An 18,158-nucleotide genomic window follows, 5' to 3' on the forward strand; every position below is an offset into this window, starting at 1 on the left:
CTCCTCCCACCTTCACATGAATTCCTGTGATCAAGCTCAGGCTGCTCGCTTGTACAGTAAGCAGCTTTCCCACTGAGTAACCTCCCTGGCCTCAAATTGCACGATGTCCTTAATATTAAATAAAACTCTGCTAAATGGAACTCAGAACCTGCAATGAAACAGATTCTTCTCTGAAAACTTTCCTGGTTTTAGGTAGAAGGACTAATAAACTATGCTTTGCCTCATCTTTTCTTCCTCAACCAAGACAAAAAGTCCAAGATAACTGACTGAGGGAAGGAGTCTGCTATGTACTCTTGGGTCTCCAAAAGAACAATGAACGAAAATAAGAGAGTACTAGCTTGCGTCCTGTAACCCTGAAGAGTGCAACTGAAGACAAGCACACAGCACTTCTAAAACCATCTACCAACCACACACCAGAGTCCTCCTGTCTTCTTAGGTTGTGTCTTGGGCTTTACTAGAACAATCCAGCAAGCCCAGACCAGCACCCAAAACCAACATCACACAGTCCTGGAACCTTTCAAACCACTCAAGAGACACCTGTTCAACAAGAGGCACAGGGTGAGATACTTCCTCAGCAGAGATGCAGTTAAGCACCAGCTCCCTCAAAGGCTTCATTCCCAATCCATATAAAGCTGCCACCAGCTTCTAAACCAACAACTTGGTAAAGACACAACCTGATGATTGGCTATGAGTGCCCTATGAGATTTCAACCTCATTGGATCCCACTCTTCCCTAGTCCCATCCTGATGTCCTCCCCAGTCTGAATCTTTAGAGCCATGGTAGAAATCTAACACCTGAAGTCCTGTCTAAGCCCATAAGCACTGCTCCTCCCTACCATTCCCTCATGTGTCCAGGGCCACCCTGTCAAATGCTGCACATGACATTCGCTAATTGATATAATCTTGTTATCTCAGGAGTTAACTATACTTTTAAGAAACCAAGTCATTACTTCTAACAGCTCACTTCTGGATGAGATCTAAGTACCACACCAACAACACATACCATGTTTGTTGAGTGAAAGCAAAGATTAACTTATAGGGATAAGAAATAAAGCACAGATTGACATGCAGGGATCTTACACTGAAGAAGCCCCAGATAATCAATAGTAGGGAGTCTTACTGAACTTGTAGCACAATTTAACACATCCTCAAGTTCATTTTAATAAATGAGCTTTTATCTTTCCCTTTCAAAATAGTGATGAAATACTACTATATCCAGCAAGAGCCACACCCACTGAATCAGAATACAGCATTTTTAAAAATAAAAGAGATTATCAAACTAAGCAGAAAGAGCATTAGAAGATGGGAAGAGTAAATATCTTATATAAAAATAGCAAATACAAAGAATATTTCGTTGATGTTCAGCTACAAGAAATCTGTCAGAACTTTGATGGCTATGCTGAGTCACAGTATCCCCACAAATTAAAAACATTCCACATGCCTGACGTGCATTTTTCTTTCTTAAATAATGCAGCAATTTTGTTTCTGGATATAAAGGACATTCAAACAGATGTTAGTATACTCATATTTACAGGTGCATGGTTCACTGTAGTTAAACAGTGGAAGCAGTGTCTACTAGTAATTTAATGCACAAACGGTGGCATAATACCCCAAATATGGCACAGCGGTAACCAGTCTTGAAATGGACAAGCATTCCAACGTACACTCCAGCGCAATGATCTCTAAGGATGTTATGCTAAAGAAATACTCTGGACACAAATCATAAGCACATGACTTACATGAGGCACCTACAGAACCTGAATGCACAGGCAAATGGCCTGCTGTCAACAAAGAGTGGAGAGCAGACTGCAGAGTAGCAGTTTAGGTGTGGAGCTTCCGTTTTCCAAGATGGAGACTTCTAGAGACAAGTAGTGGGAGAATCTGCACAGTGGTGTGAGTGTGTTCGATGCTACTCAGTTACACAGCTATACTAAATTATACTCAGTTACACACGTATATACAGAAATATTATTGTGACCAATTATTCTTAAAGATTTAAGACAAACTTAAAATCCTTCAGCCTTTCTTTGGAATTTGTCTAATCCACACATAAAAATCCACAACGTTTTTAAGGGCTGCATGTAAAAACAGGCAAAAATTCACACACACACACACACACACACACACACACACACACACACACACAATCATGATGGCTATAAATGGTGGGTTTTTAGACAACTGATGATGGATAAATGCAACCATATTTCCATAGAATAATCTATGAAATAGAACTTTCTAATTTCTGATTAGAAAACAGAAAAAAAAACCAAAAACCAAAAAACAAAATAAAACAAAAAGTCTGTGAGTTAGAACACTAAGAAATGGCCAGCAATTTGCATAGATGAGATAAGATGTTTTTTATGTGACTGAACACCAAGGAGTGCTGTGTGCTATGTAGACAGGGAGTCAAGTACTAAGAATACAAACTAGGAAGTAGATTTTTCACTTTTTTCAGTGTATAAAGCAAAAGAAACTATAGAACAGGGAAATACATTAAGTGTGAGTGACAGGTCTATCTCCAAGAACATGAGTCAGAAGCATCTTGTGACCTTCTACAGCTGGAAATATATTAAACTATATTTAGTTTTACACTACTACAGACTATGGGAGAATTAGCTGAAACCCCACAAAACTGACCAGTATGTACAGAATCTACAGGAAGAGACAGTAAGCAAGGACTAAGGCTGCAGGGTGTGACTGCAGAACACATAGCTGTACCCAGCAGGGATAAACTGAGCTAGACCCTACGGGAAAAATAAAGGCACCCTTCGAATCATCCCTGAAAAACAACACCAACCTCAAAAACAGATAAAGCAAAAAAACTGCTGTAGGCCAAATAAAACTAGGATCAAATATCAATTATGTATAATTTTCATCCTAAGTTTTAGACCAGAATAAATTTAAAGCAATAAAGTCAACATAAAATCTAGATTTCAAAGCAAACAGTCGAATGGGAGAGAAGTATGAGGGCAAAAAGAGAGCTGGACGGAGTCTGACTTACCTCTCGAGTAGCTAGCTGGTTGCTGAGCTCCTCAGCCTTCTCAACATCCCACTCCTCCACAGCCTGGTCAATGCTCTTCTCAAGGCCTGACTACAAAGGAAAACCAAAGACAAGTTACGAGAAGAAAAGACAGTTAATCACTTGCTAACTGAGACTGCACAGGACTACAGCAAATGCCTCTTCCATTCACCCCCTCAATACCCCTATGCAGGTCTGCATCAACTCCCATTCATGGATGTTTCTGAAACATTCCGTGGCTACTCAGGGTCCCCAGATTTCTCAAGCTAACAGTAAAAAGGAAATGCAAATTCAGATTTGGGGGGTTGGGGATTTAGCTCAGTGGTAGAGCGCTTGCCTAGCAAGCACAAGGCCTGGGTTCGGTCCCCAGCTCTGAAAAAAAAAATTCAGATTTGGGGGTTGGGGGAGGTGGAACCAGAGACTAATAACAGTAATGTTAATGACAGCCAGGGATCAAAATTATGGAGTGTTCATCCGGATTATTCTGGGTTTATTCTATAAATGCTGTCACTTGCACTCTGACATCTCCATGAAATGTTAGCCTGTTTGTAAGAGGTGGAAATAGACATAAATTACTCGACTTGGCTGACATCAGTCTGTAAGGTGTAAAGCCACCCACATCCAGGTCTGCACTCTGAATTCTCAACCACAGCCCATTCCTGCAGCTCAACACTTCACTCTATAGCCTTTCACCATCTTCAACTAGGTCTGCTAAGCTGACTACTATACAGAGAAGAAAGCAACAAATAATTATTTTATTTTTCTATGGAAATATTTTAATTTACTAAAAATACTTCAAGAAATCAAAAATTTAAATGTCACGGAATTACCAAACTAGGTAGGGCTCATTACACACTTACCAAAAGACACTTGGATGTAAACAAGGTCTAGCTGTGAACAGTTACTACAGAACACAGAAGTTTTACGTGATCTAATATGTGCTTCTTGGAAGACAATCTTAACAGTTGCCACCTATTCTTTCATTTCAACACAGTAAATCTTGGACCTCATACAAACTTCCTCCTAATATAACAGCAAAAATGCTGAGAAAAGCTCTTCCTGCAGTAAATACTTGATCACAGCAGTCAAGAGAGGGTGATTTTGCATTGTTGTATTGCTGCTGAGATGATGATTTTAGTAACTGCAACGTCACCTACCTAGGAAGACTAGCAGCAGAAGCTAGTGAGTCCTTTACCTGACATCTGGATAAGATTTCTTATCACAACTCACCCAAAGACTTAAGTAGTCAACTAGCTTCCCACAGTAGCTGGAGACTTCCATTAAACTAACTGCCTTTTGTTATCTCTGACTCAAGCCACATGATTCTAATGCCTGTACTCCTGTACAATCTCCAGAAATTTCCTTGTCTTGTTTGTCTGCAGAATTCTTCTCAGGCTGGTGCAAATACTATGGCGGACTCTTTCCAAATACATTTCATTCTCAGGAGGCTCTGACTGTGCCACTCCCACTGAGGTCTGTGCACCAGCTCTCACCTGCCAATCGTGCAAATCTACAAACTGTTTATTTGGGTTCATGAAAAGCTAAGCTAAGGATCTTGTACCAGAATATAGATCAACTACCTGGCTAACAGGTTTATCTCTCTCTCAGCCTCATCTATAACAACGCTATACCTCCTAATCTCTGGCCACATCTGCCGTCTTATTAATGTTACCAGTACCTCTGACATACTTTCCTTAAAAAAAAAGCCTTCCAATTTTTTCAGACTCATATCAGACATTACCCAGTATGCTGCCTTACAGACTGAACTTTGTCACCTTTCCTCATGTCCGACACCAAGCCTGCATCACTAAGCTTTGTATCTGTACTTTTAAACTTGTTCCTCTGACATACTATCTTTCTCCTTTCTTGGGTTCTGTTTAATAAAGGCAAACTCTATGTACAGTAACTAGCTTGGAGTACCCCCAAATCACACCCAGTTCCTTCCACACAGGAGGCTTTCACTCAGCCAGTACTAGGGCACTCAAGTTGCAGTGCAGTAATCCATGTCTGCAGTAAGAACAGAAGGAACCAACCTATACTGAAGCCCTGAAAAGAATTCCATGAGAGTAACATTGACGTAATAATGCTCTTACAATCAAAAAGGAATAATATACTGTCATGCTTATCAATACAAATTTATCTGCAACAAATAAAAACTGTATTTCTTAGGACTGGACCCATGGCTCAGCAGTTAAGAATACTTGCTAAACTTCCAGTGAACCCAAGTTCAGATCCCAACACCAAAGTCAGGGCTCACAACTGCCTGGAATTCAAGTTCCAGAGGATCTGACACTTTTTCTGACCTCTGTATCTCTTCAGGGTTCAAGGGTATCTTTATCCTGAGCTCTCAGTATAGTACAATTAGAGGTTTACAGTCCCCATTTAGAATATCATATTTAATCTATAATGGAAATGAAGTTATTTATTTATAAAACGGAAATACAATAGCATTTTACTCCCTTTGCAGTATAAAGATTTCCTCAAATGCCTCTGAGACAGATAATGTATATGTTAATATCAAATTTAATTTTCTTGTATCTCAAAGTCTGAGGTAGCTGAATTCCTTAATTCATTGTTTACCCAAGCGATCACCCAGACTAGTTCCACTCTCCCACCTTTGTAACCTGTTCACTAATCCTCCCTTAAGACTGCCACATGTGCTATGCACAGTACCTGTGCTCCCTTCAGATTATCTAGGCTTCTTACCTTACTGCATATAGTGCCCAAAGTAACCAACAGATCCCAAGTAACCAACAGATCCCAAGACATATTTAACCATTCTATTGAATCAACTTGTTAATGTCCCTCTGGTACATAGAGCTATAGCTTAGCACTGAATGCCAAACAGGGAAGAGAAAACTCCTTTATTATAGAAAATCTTATAAATTGCTGAGCTTAAATAAAGTTTCACTTGAGAATAAAATCAGGCTGGAGAACATCTCTTGGTAGTAATGCCTAAAATAAATCAAACCCTGGATTTGATCCCTAGCACTGCGTGTAATCTAGCATAACAGTGACACACACTTGAATCCAAGGGGTGGATATAGGAGGAGAAGCTCAAGGTCCCTGAAGGTACAGTCCTTTAATCCCAGCAAAAGAAGGCAGAGTTCAAGGCCGGCCTGGTCTCCAATGAGTTCCTGGAGACCCAGAGGGCTAGTAGTAAGACCTTGCCTAAAACAAACAACAAATAAACAAAAAAAGTTGTTTAAGGTCCTCCTTGACTCCATAATAAAGTATGAGGTCAATCTGGACTTGTCTCAAAGCCAAATAAAGGAATCAGTTAACATTACCAGTCTACCTTACCACTACTCAACCAATCCCCATTCCCCTAAGCATTCAGAAGAAATGTGGTCACAGTTCTATGTGCTTACTCTTAACCCTCAGCTTCCCAAAGACAGTAAGATTATTGGCTTGGATGAACAAAACTTATTTCTAGAAATAAAATCCTAAGTTTCTACTACAATGTCAACTTTGTCTCCAATAACAGTTCTTTTAAAAGATATATAGATATAGATATAATACACACACATATATATGTATGTATGTGTGTGTGTGTGTATATATATGTGTATATATATATATATATATATATATATATATATATATATATAACTGATTCTTGAATTTTTTCTTCTTTCATACAATCTCAATCTATCTCTATCTCTGCCCCGCCCCCCCGGCCCCCAGTTTTGTTTTAAGACAGGGTCTTACACTGTACCCCAGGTTTGTAAAAGTAAAAGTATCTCTTATTCTCCTGTAGTAATTATCATCTTGGAGGCATACTGCCTCCATCTGCTAACTTAGGCCTAGCCCTGGAACCTCCTAGCCTCTGTACAATTTTACTTAAGCCTACAATGTTTTCAGCCTCTGAGACTTATTACTGGGTAAGCTCACCCGTTTCTAGCTCTCTCTGAGCTCTGGCTGGCTGGTCAACTCAGTTGTTTTGGCTCAAACTCCTCTCCACATTGGTTGATTCAAACTGGCTTCTCTCTTGGCCTCTGGCTTTCGCTCCGCTAGGTCTCAAACTAACTGTGGCAATATGGTCTCATCTTCTATGCTCCTTCTCATATTCTGGCTTCTTCTGTTCTCACTTGTCTCTAGCTTGTTCTCTCTTCTCTCTACAACCATCCCCATAAAACTGCCTCTTCTTCCTCTCTGCACTGCTCAAGTAGCTTCTCTTTCCTCGCTTCTCCTTAGAGTTGGGCATATCCCATTCTGTCAACTCCTTCTCTAGTTTGTCACTCTGTCTGCTACTCAATTAGACATCACTTTCAAACTTTCAAACCTTCCTTGTTTGGAAGTAAAGGCGTGTACTAAGGGCGTGTCTATATTCCAGCCAAAGAGATTAAAGGTGTGTACTAAGGACTGAAGCACAACATACCAGAAACAGTTGTTTGTTTTCTTTTTTCAGTGAATAACACAATCTCAGGGTTCACAGTGTCATCAAATATCCTGCAACACAGGTTGGCTGGAAAGTTATTGCCCTACTCACATCTCAGAGTGCTGAGTTTATAGGGATAATGTATGTATGATGCCTGGCTTGTTCTTATAATTTACTAAAAGTAAATAGAATTGCTTCTTTGGGCTCTGAAAATTTTTTATTCTATTGTGTATCTATTAAGAATAAACATTTCAAATACATTCAAAATTCCTTTATTATACATGCCCATCACCATTAAAAGACCATAAGTTCATAGCACTTTGCCTAGAATGCTGCTGAGAAAGTCAAACGAAGTAAATCTTCCAATCAAGAACTGAGCAATCTGGGGTATGTCTCTAAAAGTCTATGGCTCTAGTTCTCTCACTGAAATCCTGTAAATATAAAGCCATGAGCTCTAAACTATTTCGCCCCTTGTTCAAATATAGCAACCATCCATTAAATATTAAATGTTGCTCTTATCTCTGATATCAAGATGACTTTTCAGTGAGGTTACAACTCCAGGGGCTTAGATCCTAGACTCAAGAATTCAACTCTAGGTTAGTAAGTTGTAATCAAACATGATTTAAGATTCCAAACTTTTTGGACTTTCAGAAAGACCCTCAAAGAAGTCCTGACTTACACAAGTCTACCACACCAGAAGAGAAGCTCGAGCTGCAGGCTATTACTATAGCTGCAGTGCCTTGCTGTACTCGCCACAGTTTTTACTTGAATGAGAATTAAGGATAAAACATCAGAGATCAGGTATGTTTAGGAATGGCAATTTGGCTACAAGTAGAAATTTTACCTAAAGACACTACGTAAAAGGTTCGCATAAGACAACAGCTGACCTCTAATCAATAAAGCTGTCCTACAAATGTCCAGAATGCACAACAGTAAATGTATGTGTGTGTAGGATTTCCCAAGCATCAGGCTTAGGGACTCACTCCACATGTGCACATGAGGGATTCCTTTCAATATGTGACTAAAGCTCTTTAAGCCCAACTACATCACACTGTATTTTTATATAAATCTAACTTAAATATTTATTTGGACAATATATTCAATCTCTAAAGCATAATACAAATAAATTATCTACTGAAATTTGTTTAATTATGACTGAATTTAAATATCTAGGAGCAAAACGATGTAATTTTTCCATAAAGAAGAGGAAGGAGTGAGATATACATATAAATCTAAGTTATATATTTAGAAGTTAGTTACATGTGATGATTTTGCTATTTTATATATAAGTCACATAAAACTAAGTTAAAAACTAAACTTATCTATCACTTTAGAAAAATTCAGATTGGGGCAAATGAGTTAAGTTTAAGTCTTACATCTTACCTGCTGTTGGTTTTAAGTCACGTAATGCTACCTTCTGTTTCTTCAACTATCTTAAGAGGTTAAAATTGGCCCTCCTACAGAAATCATCACAGGACCAAGAAAAACACTGCAACTACTCCACTAAGTTTTCCCAAACCCCTGTAGCTGCCTCCCCATGCATTCAAGACAGTTAGGTTTTGATCTCGTCTGTGTACTAGAGTTCCATATAAAGGTCTAAATGGAAAAAGTATTTGCCACAAATAAAAAGCTTGATAAAGCTAATCTATACAACAGCACTTTCCTCTCATGAGTAACATTAAACATCAAAGACAGTAATTCTAAAACAAAGTTGATAAAAGTACCTATAGTTTTCATTTGATATACCCAAGACTACTTCAACAATGATACTAACTAATAAAACTGAGTCAACTATGGAATACTTGAGACATTTATAGTGAAATGAATGAGTAAAATTTACTCTTCATAAACTCCCCTGTAGATCTGAAATAATTATGCTTTGTTTACAGAATTATTGATACATATTACATCTGTATTTAATACAAAGAACACTTTAATACAGCATTAAATATTAGGAAGACTATATTTAAAAAACTTACAAACGTCTCTACATTGTCTGGCAAGCAGGTGACAGCAGTGTTACAGTACACATTCTGGGCTGAGCATCAGTTTGGCTTGGCAGGACGCCAAGGAAGGGTATGATAGACATGAGATTAAGAAGTTTTGTTTTGCTTTACTGTTCTTGAGGGTTGAGTGAAAACAAAATAAAAAGACTCTATGGTAACAGATCAGCCTCTGCTCCTGAGAATATAATGCTAGGCTGGAAATCCGTATTTGTTTACACTACACCACGTGTCTGCATAGTCCCCATCAGATTCCTAACTATGTGTTGGACTTACATGTATTCATAGCTTTTATCATGGTGTCTCCAGTATGGACAATTTGCTTTTACTTTTATTAAAGTTTATTTACTTTGCTGGTCTCAACAAAGAGAAAACTCGGCAGGATACCAAAAAGAAGCATCATGTAAAAACCATGACCCCAACCTAAAGAGTGAGTGCAGACTGCTGGCATGCAATTACACTCAACCCCCAAGAGACTGCTGAAATCATTCAGCTGCACTAAATCCTTCCTTTCCTTTCATGCCTGCATACTTGTAGAATATTAAGTGCTAGCTAGATATAAGCCTGGCCAATACCAGTTTCCCTGGTCAGAAGACCTATAACTTTCCTCCCGGGTGTCATCTATGCAGAGAAATCTGCAGGAAGAGTCCAAACTTAAACAGTGGATGCACCTGTGACTACAATCAGACAGACTCACAGCAATTTCTGCTAAAGCGAGTTCACACTTTTAACTGCTGTTTTGACTTTTTTAGAATGCATGTGAAACTAAGTGCTAGGTGCTAAGATGGCGTTCTTCAAATGACAGGATGAAGAGTCCTCGTAACTCCATACAAAGTCTAAATTCTACATGAGTAAGAGCTCGTCGTATCTAGTCAGGACTGAGATTATAAACATACATACGGTAACATAGCCCCTTAGTCCTCTAGCCCTAGGAGCTCTAGATTCTCATGCTCTTAGACTCTGCCAATACTGCCTCCCTACCTTGAATACATGGTTTGTTGCTTCAAGGCCTGTCCTCATTTCCAGAGATTAACAACTACAAACACACACCATAAGCTCACACACTCTCTGAACCTCCACCTCATGACAGTCGTCAATCACTCTGTTCCTGTGTTAACACTCCTGTCCCATGAGTTCTGAATAGGTTCTACTCTACATCTACATCTCCATTCCTCCTAACTTTTCTCAACTTTCTAACTAGAATACTGTGTGTGTGTGTGTGTGTGTGTGTGTGTGTGTGTGTGTGTGTGTGTGTGATCACCTGAAAAGACCCACTAGTGCAAAGGTAAATACTTCCATTCTACTTTCCCATTAAAACTGCAAAGTGCTCAACTTTTCTCATCCTCATCCGCATCATTCTCACTGAGGACCACGATCTTGTGCTGAGTCTGCTGTCATCATTCACTGCCACTGCATCACTACCTACCTACTCTCCACAACACTCAGGGCATCTTTAAGCTTAAGTTAGATCATGTCACTCTCTTAAAGGCCAAGTGCACTGCAAATAAAGCCCACTTCCTAAGTCTCTGAGGTCCCATCCATGTTGGGCAATTCTCCGGGATTATCTTGAGTCTTTGAGCTATCCTCCTCCTGACTTCAGTCCAGCCAATCTAACCTTCCCACTAAAAAACAAACAGGTCTCACATTAACCCTTCCTCTAGAGTCCTCACCAATGTTTCAGTACCTCAGGATGGTCATCACATAAAGGTTTCCACCATCCTCCAAGTCTCAGTGAGATGGCCTCTTACAATAGCTTTCTTTTACTACCCAAGGCAAAGGGAGTGAGGCTTTTACAATAATATTTTTACAACTTGGTCTTTTGAACAGTTTTAAACTAGATAGTCACTTGTTTATCTAGCATCTTTTTAGTACACAGCAGGAAATTTTAAGTTTCTAAATATATGAATCATTGAACTAGTGTTTTAGGCACAGCTAATCAAAAATATGTCCTGTTAGCTAAGGTAGAATAATACAATAAATACGAAAGGTTCTTACCTTTTCCACTTTTTTCTGTTTAACTGGGGGTTCAAATCTATCATTGGCTCCAAAATACTGAGTAAGCTCTTTCCACTGGGTCTCACTTGAGGACTGCTCGCTGCAAGGAGATAAATCAAGTGTGTACATAAATTAGGGCTCTTTTTGTCTATTTTTAATTGGTTGCAATAACTACACTTCAATGACTACTTCTCATGTTTGATCATTACCAAAGGTAAGTAGTACAGCAATCTAGAAAATTCCACAACACTGCTGAACAGTAACTACTTTAAAATCTACCTACCTGGAAGACTCCTTTTCACTCTTCGATTTGCCTAAAAGGAATTCAGAGTGTCAATACTTAATTATGCAGCTATTATTTAAGATGTTAACTCAATTAATCAGCCTAGGTTAGCACAACTAACAACCTTAATTTAAAAATAAACACCTTTTTTGGAGCGTTTTCTTTTTTTCTGTCTGAATCTTGGCGTTGAATTTTTCTGTTCAGAATTTTTTTTATGCAATTCTTGAAATTTCTATGTAAAAAGAGAAAAAAATGTGTGTGCGTGTGTATGTGCACTGAGATAATCATACAGTTTAAAAATGAACAGGTGCTGTTAAATAAAATCCTATGCTCTGCCATTTCTAAAGACACCAACTAAGGAATTCTGTTCTTGAGGATACTTCAGTCCTCACAACTCTCAGCTGAATTGGGACATTCACTGGTTTTGATATAAGCTGTTTGATAATGGAGAATGAAGCCCAATAACTCATATAATTAAAGGAAAAAATAAAGAAATAAACTCATTTATCATGTTAGGTAGATAATCCTATGAAGTAGATAATCCTATGAAGGTTTTACTACTTCTACTTATGTAAAATAAAACGACTCAAAGTACCCAATAGTAAAAGCATTCTAAGGCCCCTCTGCTATCTGTTTTATCCCAACATATTTTGCTCACAGCAGAGAACACATGTACACATGCATACTTTGCTAACGACACGGAGGTTGGAAACCTACATTCCACATGTTCAGGGGAATCCCAGAAGGACACTTCTCATATGCATCTGCATCTGCACCAGTCTGTGTCCCCATCTCTGGCTGGCCTGCTGGGCAGTCTGACACTGCTGGTCCCTTATTGCTGCCAGCCTCTCCATCTTCCTGTGAATTATGTTCTGAAGGCTCTGGGTTCTCCAGTGTGATTTCATCTTCAGAATCTGACTCAACATCGCTCTCATTTAGTCCAGGAGGTAACAGCCCACTCCACATCTTTTCTTCTAATAGGAGAAAGGGAAGGATGAATTCAAACTCAAACAGTAGCCATATTTTAAAACCACTAATAGACACCACAGGAGACCAATATGTCTGCCAATGATCTAAGGACAGCCAATTTAAATTTTACAATCTAAAATGGGTTTTAAATTGAAAATGGATAAAACAGAACCTTGGTTTTCTAGAGTATAGTTTATTCTGCCTAAACAAAACTCAAAAGCACACATGGCCCAAGAATGTCAGTAAGAACTAAAAACATGTATTTTTTAAATTTTTATTTTGTTTTGTTGTTCTTTTACTGACACAGGGCCTTCCTCTAGAGGCCAGGTTGGCCAAGAATTCCTGAAGACCTTCCTGCTTCAGCCTCCTAAAAGCTGCAATTATGCACACACAGCATCACAGCTAATTTAAAGCTTAAAACACCATGCTTCTCACTGTACCCATAAAAGGACAAAATAAAGGTGGATGTGTCATATATAACTCTCATAAGGCGCATTGTCTAAGAAGCAAGGAAACAAAGAAAAAACTAAGTTGTATATCTATGTTTTAAGGGGTGTAGTAGTGTGTGCCAATAAGATGGCTTAGCAAGTAAAGGCACTTGCCAGCAACCCTGACGACCTGAGTTCCCCTCACACAATATGATGAAAAACAACTCCTTCAAGATGTCCTCCAACCTCTATCTGTGTGCTATGGCATGGACACCCACACCCATACATATATAATACAAAATGTAAAAAAATATAATAAATAAATTAAAAGTGTGGAGGCAAAAAAGATATTCTAGTTTTAAATCTTATACTGTTTGGTAAAAAAACAAATGAAATATAAATCTAAAATTCAGCAGGTATACAGCTTTCTTGAGTAACAATCCTATGTATTTTGGAAACAAGTTCAGCATAGTATTTGGCATTATCTGTATTGACCAATGGTATAATCATTAAGTTTCATGAAAATGACTTTTAGAATTCATGTAATCAAGTGCAATGATTATCAAAGTTTCATTTGATATCCATAGTATAGCCTATTTTTTCATACAGCTGAGCCCAGGCCCGGTACACTTCTCATGATTCATCATCAGTCTGAAGGAGAACAGAAAGCTACCTTGCTGGATGTCCTCGTTCTCTGCAGGTCACAGATATCAGAACTTCCGCATGACCCTGAATCACATATTTCTTGTAAGGACTTCCCCAGATTTAAAGAAGCAGTGTTTCTGTGTTTTAGCACAGGTTTATCAGTCTTCGATTTTCTGAAACATTCTCTTACTTTTAAAAAAGACTCAACTAGACTCCTGGTTCCAGTTCCACTAGAGGAAGAAGGAAATCACTTAATAACCCTGAGCCTCGGTTTCTTCATCTTTAGCACAGGATAGCTACACCGGCTAGTCTGAAGAGTAAGTGAGATCCAACACTCAACAGCACTCGGGAGGTTCTAGGGGCTCAATTAACGTTTGCTGTTAAATTTAAAAACAAAAAACAAAAACTTGAACTGTGCATTGAAAAAAACCCAACAAATGTTCAGTGGTTCTTGCTATTATTTCTGTAGCCATGAAATGAATTTTTATCACTCCTGATAAGGAAGAGCCCAGAAGACACCTTTAAAGTTTCTAATATTTGTGGTGTTTCATTTATCAACTGAAATGAACCATGCTCCCCCCTGACCTCCAGTCTAACATGAAGCTTTCTCTAAACAAGCCTGGCTCTTGGCCTTCTGAATAGAGCAATGAAACAGGAGACAGACAATCAGACAATTAATGGAACTCAAATATTAATGTTTCTCATCTATAAAGGTTTCTCTACATCACTATGTGTCATTTTCTATCCAGAATTTATGTTCAGCTCAAAGTAGAGACCCAAAATTATATGTTTCTTGACTTATTAAAACTGCATCTACCCCTAAACTTGGTCTGAAGGTTTTAAAAGGTGAGATAAAGGAAGTCTTGAGATATGTTGAAAAATATGCCAGCAATGAGAACAAAATACTAAAGCATCTGCAACATCTAGTTGAGGATACTTGTAACAAATTTCAGACATTTTTTTAAAAAATTTTTTATTATATATTTCTTTACTTACATTTCAAAGGTTATTCCCCTTCCCGGTCTCCTGTCCATAAGCCCCCATTCCCTCACCTTCAGACATTTTTTTAAGTATGCCTGGAACCTACTATAGAAGTACTGCCCATGGCAATTTTCACTACACACTAGATATTCTCCAAGAGTTTAGGAACCAAAAGCACACAAAAGAGGAGAGAACCAAGAGCTTAACACAACAGTATCTACACATGGCATGCAAATGTCACTCTGCCTGGATCTCAGATAGCATGGCAGACCTCTGAGCACATCTGGAATTTCACAATCTATATCCCGGGCATTCAAATGTGATTCCCCAACAAGAGCAGTCTCGGAAGGTATCTTTCCCTCATCAGTTTTCAGACAGCTACCCAGTTTTCAAAGCTTTCTGAATTGTCTCAAAATTACTTTTACTGCAAATATGGCAACCAAAATTATCTTTAATAATGGTGTTTTCCTGGCTTGATAGTTTCTTAAATGGACCTGAAGAAAGAAGAAAAGTTAAAAGAACCTTCTAATACATACTACAAAACTCAAATAAGGTATTTAAAAAAAAACAAAAAACAAAAACTCTGTCCCTTAAAATCTTTAGTCACCCATCAGTTTCCTGGGATACTGGGGGAGGGGTGGCACAACACAAGAAGAAAACAAAAACAGATGTAAGGTAGATTAGGGTTTCTGCTGATAAACACAGTAACTGCTGGTAATGAGGCTGCAAAACGGAGCTGTCCACTTAAGAAGCAGTTCAGCTGTAAACTAGCCATTATGGAGAAGCTGACTAGTAATTTATGCCTTGGACCCCTGTTGGAAGATTCTGTCTTCTATTCCTGGCATATACATGTCATTCCTACATTTTCCAATCGGCGTCATATCTGGCCTGCTGCTACTCCTGTTTGGGATTCTCTGAAAAGTGATTATTTCTTTGAAGTGTCTCCTTCATTCCTTCCAGGGTATGTATGTCTTTATTTTAAGGCAGAAATCCTTGATTAGTCTCTGAGAATATTCACTCAGTCATTCTAAAAAGATGTGGAATACAGACAAACAGAAATTCAATTCTTCTGTGTAGATTATAGCCAGGCCCATAGCACAGAAAATGAATTAACTTGTAAGCGTTCAGTTGTTAGCCTGTAACCCAGTATTTAATTTAATCATATCCTCAAGGAAGATGTAAATGAGCCACAGTCCCCCTTTTTTCTAAAGTTTAAAATATCACTTCTTCATTTCTTACACTCATCACCACTGCAGTTAGGATTTATTCCAGCTACAAACTATTTTGTGTACAAGATGGGACATATCTTCTAGTTCTAGGCAGATATCATTTGCTATGAACTGAATGTGTTTACATACTATTCTAAGTCTGAGGGTTTTCTTTCACTATTGAGCACACTTTGGCAGAAAACAATGCATTTAAAACAAAGTGGTTCATCACCTGGTAATCTATGTTTTCTTACAGAGTTTTATAATGAAAGTACTGGAAGTCACTATGCTAATTATCACTATTTTTTTTAAATCCAATTATTTCCCTTTCCCCCTGACAGCACAGTATCATTTACCTTTAGTGAGAAAACCTAGATCCAGTAAAGCAGTATTCTTCACCTGTTACCAGAAATGTTACTACGTACCTCATTGTTTATAAAAATTTTTAAAAGGGTTTAATAAAAACCTTTCTCTCGAGATACAGAAAAAATACAGATTAAAAAAAAGTACCAATTATAAAAGTTCTAGTTTGTGTCAGGTCTGGAGATGACTGGTTACAGGGGTAAAAATGGTCTTGAAAGTTAGATGCCTTCCATCCTGAGCATGGCAGTGGGTCCCCATTCTTGTTAAACTCTAAAATGAAGGAAGGTGTGATCAGACACCAGTGAGATGTCTCACACACCTTTAAAATGTGTATGATCATAATGTCCTAAATGCCCAGAGCTGCCATACTCTTTGATCAATAGCCTACTCTCTATCACGTACGCCAATTAAAGCTGCTTCTCTCCTCTACCTCACAAGATGACCAATTTTCAGAGGCTCTGCACCCGGGCCACTGGAAGGGGGCAGGAAACCAAGTTAAAACAAAAGACAGAAAAGCAGTGAGAGAAAAACAAAGCAGACGTGTCACACATGGCATACAAGCCAAAAGGCAGGCATTAATCTTCACCACAACACTCATTAGAGATTAACAGCAACCCTTTTTACAACTGGCCAAATCACTGTGATTCACGTATGCCTGATGGCTTTAAATTATGAACTTTTAGAGGTGATGAACTAAAGTTGGTGATGAATTCTTGGAGACAAAGATTTAAGCGACGGGGTAAAACAGTGGTTCTAGGATGTAATAATATGTTGGTGAAATTTATTAATAATTTTTCTGTACTTTTTGCATATGAAAAACCAGGGAAGATATTATACTAAGTAACACACTGAGAGTCACATTTAGAAATTTGAGAAATGTATTTCTAGACCACTGAACTGCTTACATGCAATACCCAAAGGATAAAATCTGCACATCCAACAGATTTTCTGTCTCTTCTATGACAGAATTTAAACTGCATTTTCCATCAAGTGACTGTCTTATGTATTCGATTTTAAATAATCTCAAACATCTAAATTTAATCGTACTTGTAAAATAGTTATAACCGCCATCCTCTAACCTATAACAGTATAATAATTTAGTTTCCAAACTTTGGAGTTAGTTAACTGACGGACTTTTAGGCTTAAGGTATCAACACTAATGTAAATGTCTTATTTATTGTTACAAAATGTGTTTCTTTTTCTCCCAAGCTACACAGAAAACACGAGGGAATCTCGGGCCTGAGTTCAGATTTATTCCACATAAACTATTTACTTAAGCGGAATTTTTTTTGTTTTTTATTTTCAAGGGTGGGTGAGTATGAATTAAAACAGCTAAGACCTGGAAACCACTTTTTCCCCCGAGACCCTCTCTACCTTGTATGGAAAGATTTAAACTATGCAATCCATGCCACTGTACAAATACTTACAAAGTTCAAGACTGAGAGGATGGCTTTAAAAGGCACACCCCTTCCCGCTCGACCCGGGCCGGCAACCTGGAACTCTGCCGCACTCGCCGGGTGGGAGGCCGCGCCACCTTCAGCTCTCGAGCCCTGTCAGAATCCGCACCGGGACGCCGGGAGGGCGGCGAGCGGCAAGCCTCGCTCTGGTTAGCCGAAGTCGCTGTCCTGACACGGCGAGTGCACCAGGAACCCGCTTCCGCGCTCGCCGGGGACAGGACGGCTATCTCACGATGCCGTCGGAGCCCAGCGGGCCCACCCGAACCCAGAGTTTTCCTAGCCCACTCCGGCGTCTGCACGGAATATCTGCGAGAACGAGCCGCCCGGCCTCCTGCGTCGCTCTCACTGCCTCGGAACCCAACCGGACAGGCTGCCGCAAATCTTGCTGCCCAGTAGCGCTGCGCAAAGCCGAACTTACAGGGTA

At 38.9% G+C, this 18,158-nt stretch overlaps 1 protein-coding gene across 1 annotated transcript in view; it reads right to left on the minus strand.

The window, feature by feature from the left end:
* Positions 1 to 17,848, minus strand: part of Fam204a (family with sequence similarity 204, member A) — a 29,300-nt gene extending 11,452 nt beyond the window's left edge. Inside the window, exons 1-6 of the mRNA NM_001107448.3 lie at positions 17,705 to 17,848; positions 12,401 to 12,657; positions 11,828 to 11,915; positions 11,684 to 11,714; positions 11,401 to 11,500; positions 3,004 to 3,093 (exon numbers count right to left, since the gene is read on the minus strand). Coding sequence (NP_001100918.1) covers positions 3,004 to 3,093; positions 11,401 to 11,500; positions 11,684 to 11,714; positions 11,828 to 11,915; positions 12,401 to 12,649 — 558 coding nt within the window. The 5' untranslated portion in view covers positions 12,650 to 12,657; positions 17,705 to 17,848. The remainder of the gene's footprint in view (positions 1 to 3,003; positions 3,094 to 11,400; positions 11,501 to 11,683; positions 11,715 to 11,827; positions 11,916 to 12,400; positions 12,658 to 17,704) is intronic.
* Positions 17,849 to 18,158: the final 310 nt, after the last annotated feature.

Source organism: Rattus norvegicus, chromosome 1 (genome assembly GCF_036323735.1).
Source record: "Rattus norvegicus strain BN/NHsdMcwi chromosome 1, GRCr8, whole genome shotgun sequence".
In the NCBI taxonomy this organism is placed as follows: domain Eukaryota; kingdom Metazoa; phylum Chordata; class Mammalia; order Rodentia; family Muridae; genus Rattus; species Rattus norvegicus.